Below are 7,508 nucleotides of genomic sequence, written 5' to 3'. Positions count from 1 at the left end.
GTTCTCAGGAGACGAACAAACATGTTTCTAAAAACAAGCAGTAAACTATGGATCTACGAGTGGATCAAAATAAAGGAATACTGCTCAGAAAAATGGTGAAAGGCTATGAGCATAAGGCAGTGACGGTATTGGATCCACGGCGTGAAGGCTTAAGATAACAAAAGGACACGATAAAGTGGCCATGTTTTGCTACTGCCTAAGTCTATTACGAAGATATAAAGCGGATCTAGAGCAGGAAAGAACGTTTGTCGCGTCATGGAGCTAGCTCGCGGGAACAATGGCCATGGCATTCTCGTCTTAACCCTAATAAGGGAATGTGTGTACCTGAGGAAAGGAGATCGGTGCCGGGGACGAAAGCGGAGGACTTCGTGCTTCTTGGCGCCCGGAAGACCACGGTCGACGGAGGAGCTCCACGAGCCGATGACGACGCCGGTGTGCTGGCGCGGGAAGAGGAAGAGCGCGATGAAGACAAGGGAAGAGATGGAGGTAGGTGACAGTCCCCCCCCATTTCTCGTGCGGTTATTTAAAGGGCCGGAATGGGAATCGAGGCTGTGAAGGCGGAGATCGAGGCGACAAGTCAGAAACTGCGATAATGGCGCCTAGATTTTCGGGATAAGTGATTATGGAGCAAAAGATCCGTTGGATGGTTGCGGTGTTAAAAACCCCGGAATTAAGGGGATAAGGTGATGTCATCAAAGATTACACGGCGGGTCAGATAAAATTACAACGAGTGGCGAATTATTGTTCGTCGAAAGATAGAAATGGTAAGAGTCGCCCCAAATTGGTGAAGGTTTATTCACATGAATTAATTCAAGACAATCTGGGGCCTAATGTTGGGGATATTACCTGCGGATAACCCGCCCTTAGTGGGCCAGGTCATCAAAGGGGCGACTTACCATTCAACGCGTGTCTCGTGGCCCAGAAGCTGGATGGCGGTTCAAGAGGTCGTGCGGATGGAAGATTACCAAGGGAGTTCCCAATCGTTGAGAGCACGGCGACTTAGAGATAGGGAAAGCCACAAGGAGTAGCATGGCAGGACTTTGTAAACCCTAGGGCCTCAACCTGTATATAAAGGCGAGTCCCGGGGAAAGGTTAAGCGAGTTAGAGAGAATCGAGAGCTAGGTCAGGTGAGTTATGCCCTCCTTGTAATTGAAATCACCATTAATCCACACAAAGCAGGACGTAGGCTTTTACCTCCTCACGAGGGGCCGAACATGGGTAAATCTGAGTCTCGCTTTTGCTTACCCCCTTCTAGTCACCACCAAGGTGCGACGGCTCCATCTTTAAGTCCTTTCACGAGGACATCTGCCGTGACAAAACCACGACAAGTACCGAGCAGAGATTTCTCCCATTAACTTGTGATGAGCATCTGGGATTGCTATTTAGTTTGAATGCTGATAGCCGTTTCGGTAAAATCCATATCGGTGTGCTTCAGGCACGCAAACAACGTATCCCTAAGGGTGTTCGGACATCATCTGTCTCTGCTAATAGCGAGCGTTCTCGCACTCCTTGTAGGCCGAGACCAAGTAAACCTAGTGGTTCTGAAAGCCACAACATGCCGGCTGCCGCTAATTCTGCCACTTCTCCTCTTCCTTCTGCACCTGATGTAGAAGTAGATGCGGAGCCTGACGAGGAAGTGCCTCGACATGATGATGAGGATGAGATTCTATTCCCTGAACTGGTAGATAGAGTCAGGCAAGAGGCAATGGAAGATGAATATGCAGAGGAGCCTAGCAGACGTGCTAGATTTGATGACACTGATGATGAAGAGAGGGAGGAGAACATCGACTCCTTAGTTTTACAAGAATATGATGGTGAGTACATGCCAACAATTGAGTGGAATACGGAGAATCCTGACCTTACTCCAGGAACCGTATTCGATTCGATGGTGGACTGTCGTAATGCAGTGACTACATATTGCATTATCACTGAAAACTCTTATGAGGTTGATAGGAGTGAGCCAGGAAGATTCACTGTTCATTGCCCTTATGATAGGTGTAGGTGGAGGTTGCATGCATCCACTATGCTAAAGAGCAAATTGATTCAGGTATTACAACTCAATATTAATTGTACTGTTTATTAATTGTATTTGACATCATTTTTCATTTTGTTTGAGATAAAAAGCAACCCACACGGGCACACTTGCCCACATGGAGGGGGAGGGGAAAGGACAAATCTAAGCTTGTAAAGACTAGGTGGGTGTCAGATGCAATATTGGATTGGGTGAGGGAAACACCAACAATTGGTCCAACAACACTCCATGGGAAGCTATTTGATAAGTACAAGATTAATGTACAATACATGAAGATTTTCTATGCTAAGGAAACGGTTCTTGATAGGATTAATGGTCCATGGAATGAGAGTTCTTAGTTGCTTTACACCTTCAAAGCTGAAGTGCAAACTAGTCCAGGTAGTGTTGTAGAGATTGACAAGCATACAGTTAAGTACAAAATAAAAGGGAAGACAATGGAGAAGGAGTGCTTTAGGAGGACTTTTGTTTGTTTCAAGGCTTGCTGGAAGGGGTTTCTGAATGGTTGTAGGCCCTATGTGGCTGTCGGTGCGAAGGCCCTATGTGGCTGTCGGTGCGACTGCTTTGAATGGAAGATGGAGAGGACAGCTAGCAGCAGCTTGTGCAGTTGATGGACACAACTGGCTATTCCCAGTTGTTAGAGCATATATCTCCATATGTGGTTTTGGTAATTGATGACAATTCCTATGGACTAATGGTTGCCTTAAGTTACATTTATAGGATTTGTCCATAGGCACTTCTTGAAGTCCATCTGTTGGGTTCAAGGAGTTTATATGATGACCAAGATGGTATTCAAGGTATTATCCAAAGAATGGTCATAGAGACACAAGGTTGATCAAGATCTCAGACAAAGAGTAAATCAAGATGATCGACACACAAAGCGTACAAGATGTACCGAGAGGGATCAAGTGATCCCATGGTATGGTAAGCATTGTCCATTACGTGTTTGTGTACTAACCCATGGTCTTTGTGAGACTCCTATGTGGGGGTTAGGTGTGTTTCCATTGGGCTTGCGTCAAAAGGAAGATCTCATACAACCCATGAAGGATGACGTCAAGTTGTGATCGTCATCAAGATTGCGGTGTGCAAGTTCAAGTGGATCAGCACGAAGATATCATGCTTGAAGCTTGTCGTCCATTGTGGTGGCAATGGACTTGTGAAGATATGCTGAAGAGTGGATCACCCATAGTGAGTAAGGGGGAGCAATCAATTAGTCTTCATCAAGCCAACGCAATCAAGAAAGGCGGTCCATCTTAAGGAAGCCAAGATCATCATCATCTAGCTCAAGAGGTCGAGGTGCAAGGTATAGGTTTGCCCTTGATAGGTTTTCTGTTTAGGATAGAATGTTGTATTGTCAAGGGGGGCTCTCAAGTGATTAGCTTGATCGTATCGTTCATTGAGAGCTCAAACCATTTGCATCCTTGCATCATACTTCTTGGTTCTTATTTCGTGTTTCTCTTTGTGAGTTTTAGAGCTTATGGTCATCTTCATGACAAGCTCGAGTTCATCCAAAATGGAGTCCATATGCAACTACTATGATGTTATTGATGTTGGAGTTTTTGCCGGTTCTTCATTCATAGAGGTCTCACATCTCTAGATCATTGGCATTTTCATATCAGCTTGGGTTTGCTCGATTCGGAGCTCGTATGCGAAAGTTATGGTTGTTTCAGTGGCGAGCGGTAGTACCGCTGGACCTAGCGGTAGTACCGCTAGAGCTCGCGGTAGTACCGCTGGCCCTAGCGGTAGTACCATTAGAGCTGGCGGTAGTACCGCTGGCCCAGCGATAGTACTGCCTCTGGTCAGCGGTAGTACCGCTCCAGGACTTTTAGTACCGTCATCTTTGCGGTTGTAGTGCGTCGGACTTTTTGCGAAGACTTTCTTGGCGATGGTTGGCCCGGTAGTATCTTTGCGCTACCATGGGCTCAGCGGTAGTACCGCTACAGCCAGCGGTAGTACCGCCGGAGGGTCAGCGGTAGTACCGCTCGAGCCAGCGGTAGTACCGCTGGGCTCGGGGTGTAAGTGGGGGTAACAGTCTGATTCCTTCCCCCACTATATAAAGGGGGTCTTATTCCCCTTGGTCTTATCTATCCGTTGAGCTCTTGTTCTACCTCCATTGTTGACATTCTTAGAGCTTGCTTACTCTCAATCCCTCCAATGATTCTTGCTTGTTCTTGCGGGAAAAGAGAGAGGAGATCTAGATCCACATCTCCACCAATCACTTTCTCCTCTATGTGAGGGGAACCCCTTGGATCTAGATCTTGGAGTTCTTTGTGAGCTCCTTGTTCTTCCTCTCATATTTCTCCATAGCTTTTGTTGTTGTGGAGGGATTTGAGTGTGAGGGACTTGACCAGTTCGTGTGTTCTTGCCATTGCATTAGTTGCATCGGTTTGATTTCTCCACGGTGATACGTGGAAGTGAGAAGTTGAGAAGCTTATTACCCTTTGGTACTTAGTACCCTAGAGATTGTTCTTCGTGGATGCTTTGGCGTCCTAGAAGCTTGGTGGTGTCTTGGATCTCAATCATTGTGGTGTAAAGCTCCGGGCAAGCGTCAGGCTCTCCAATTAGGTTGTGGAGATTGCCCCGAGCAATTTGTAAGGGTATCGGTGACCGCCCCCAAGGTTTGCCATTTGTACGGGTTCGGTGACCGCCCTCAAGGGTCCCTTAGTGGAATCACGGCATCTTGCATTGTGCGAGAGCATGAGGAGATTACGGTGGCCTTAGTGGCATCTTGGGGAGCATTGTGCCTCCACACCGCTCCAATGGAGATTAGCATTCGCAAGGGTGTGAACTTCGGGATACATCATCGTCTCCCCGCGCCTCGGTTATCTCTTACCCAAACCCTTTACTTATGCACTTTACTTTGTGATAGCCATATTGTTCATTGTCATATATCTTGTTATCACTTAGTTGTTTATCTTGCTTAGCATAAGTTGTTGGTGCAACAAGAGGAACTCAAGACCCAACTTCTCCAAGACACTAAGTATGCTTATCATGAGCACATGGCTCTTGCGTCAAGGCAATTCTGGGGCAACAAGAGGAACTCAAAACCCAACTTCTCCAAGAACAACTCAAGTGGGTTCAAATCCAAGCAACGTGTGAGGACATGTTATAACTGCAGTAATGTGAGTCACTTCGTGGCAGAATGTCCCTATGAGAAGAGGGAAGACAACGGGGGCAAGCTCATTCGCAAAGACAAAACCAAGTCATTCCCAAACAAGAACAACTTTGTCAAGAAACCCCACCCAAAGGGTATGGTGGCACTTGAAGAGTACCCCTCCGATGATGATGACGATGACGATATGGTGGCAACTGCGACTGACGCCATTGCCACCCCTTCTCCCAAGAATGTGTCTCTCTTCAATGCCCCCAACGATAACCACATCGCCAAGTGCCTCGTGGCCAAAGGTATCGATCAGGTAACACCCAGCATTAAGACCAACATCACTACTGCTCCTTCATTGTTGAATTGTGTTGATGATAGTGATATTGTGGAACTTGAGCATGATCTTGAAAAATTTCTATGTACGATCAAAGGAGAACCCAAGAAGCAATTTGTTGCTCTTTTGGAACAACTAGGTGAGGCTAATGACCTCATCGAGCCTCATGAGGAGACCATCTCCGAGCTGCAAGGACATAGTCGTGACTATGCCAATGAGATTGCTGAATTATCTATTGCACTAGAAAAGGAGCGCACTCTTTGTTTGGCTCTTAAGGATTCATACTGTTATAAATTAATTAGGAAAGGGTGTCCAACCCCGAAAAGTCATGTCTATTCTATCTCTCTATTGCCAACAGGCACCTGTTCTGGAGGGATGCCTCCGAACAGGCACCTCTTCTTCGCACCTCTTCCAGATGTATATAAACTTGAGAATCAATAGAAATCAGTGATGATCGTCCATTACTTTCATTCAATCTCGTTTTACTCTAACACGTTATCAGCACGCTCTGCATCTGAGCGATTTCGAGATCGAGAAGAACAAAATATCGGCGACTGGATGCGGCCTTCGCGCCGCAGGACACAGCCGCCTGCGCCGCGTCGAGCGCCCATTCGCCCGGCCGCCTCCCTTTGCCGCGTCCCATGCCCGGCCGCCGCCCAGGCCGCACCACGCCCTGCGCGAGGCCGTGGCCGTGCCCGCGCCTGGCCGCGGCGGCCCTCGCCCTCGCCCGCGCCTGGCCGCGGCGGCCCTCGCCCGCGACAGAGCGGCGGCCCTCGCCCGCGCCTGGCCCCGGCACCGCTCGCCAGAGTCCGCCCGCGCCTGGCCGCAGAGCCCTTGCCCGCACCCTCCCGCGCCTGGCCGTGGCAGCCTCGCCGGAGCCCGCCCGCGCCTGGCCGCGGCAGCGCCACGCCCGTGACCTCTCAACCTCTCCGGCCGATGCCCAACGGTGCCACGCCTGTGGCCGCCCATCCGCGCCGACCGCCGGATTCTCCGCGCAACAACGCCCCAGAAGCAGCCCCGACCATCAAGCAGTGTACGATTCCCCGCGAACATGGCGCTTCATCTCCAGCGCGCATCCTAGTGCGGCCCGTCGGCTCGCATCAGATGTGCTAGCCCGGCCATCGGCCGCGTCGAGCACACCGCGACACAAGGCGACCTTGGATGTATGGCATGGCGGGGTGGACACCAACGGCCGTGCCCGCATCTGCGGCCTTCCTCGGCACAACCGTCTACGACGGCGGTGCTTTCACAGTGCAACGACGCCCGCTACCAATAAGGGTCGTCGGCCTGGTTCCGCCCATCCAACGCGCAGCACGACGAGTTCATCGAGCGCGTGGCACGCTACAGCACGTAGCGCGATGGCGGGGCCTTGCCCTCCCGGCTGACAGGACGGCCGGCAAGGCGGCGCAGCGCCCCGAGGTCGCGGACCTCCATTGGGAGGCAGCGCAGTGCCCCAAGCAGCGTCCAGCGGACGACAACGGCTAATGGCCGGCACCCAGCGTGAAGACAACCCATGGGGAAGCACGACGGCCTCCAATCGGAGACGTGGTGTTCCTTCTAAATTCTCCAAGATGGGGATTTCTTCTGCACGCAGCCAAAGCGAACCGAATCTCGTTCGTGGTCGTGGCTGTACAGAGAATGACGAGAGCATCTTATCTCTTCGTATACTTCACATTTTAGCACTTCTCGTTACCCTTAATGGCATATAAGTTCTATAACTAGCATATAGGCCCACAGGCTTTATGTTTTTACGCAATTAGTACTACTTCAACACAAGCCATCAGGCTTATTGCTATTTCAGATTTTGGTGAATACCTTGTAGTATCATATTGATTGAGTCCCAAGGCATTAAGCCTATATTATTGGATGCGTCAATCATTCCATCTAGAATGGACCCAAGATACTAACATTACTTACAATAAGTGCGACAATCATGTTTTGCAATTGATTTTCTTGCTCTTGCAAATCTTGACGTAAATTCAAAATATAGATTACGCAATGTCATACTTAGTATGACTACATCGATATGTATTTATGAATCA

At 49.3% G+C, this 7,508-nt stretch overlaps 1 protein-coding gene across 1 annotated transcript; it reads left to right on the top strand.

Moving 5' to 3' along the window:
* The first annotated feature begins 6,351 nt into the window (after positions 1-6,351).
* Positions 6,352-7,210, top strand: LOC123397714. Its single transcript, XM_045092250.1, has one exon. It carries the CDS (start codon positions 6,628-6,630, stop codon positions 6,949-6,951), a length of 324 nt encoding a protein of 107 aa, XP_044948185.1. The 5' UTR covers positions 6,352-6,627; the 3' UTR covers positions 6,952-7,210.
* Positions 7,211-7,508: the final 298 nt, after the last annotated feature.

The sequence above is a fragment of the Hordeum vulgare genome, chromosome 5H, assembly GCF_904849725.1.
Source record: "Hordeum vulgare subsp. vulgare chromosome 5H, MorexV3_pseudomolecules_assembly, whole genome shotgun sequence".
Taxonomy (NCBI): Eukaryota; Viridiplantae; Streptophyta; class Magnoliopsida; order Poales; family Poaceae; genus Hordeum; species Hordeum vulgare.
Note: the sequence above shows the minus strand (reverse complement) of the source record. Positions and strands in the feature narration are given on the sequence as shown.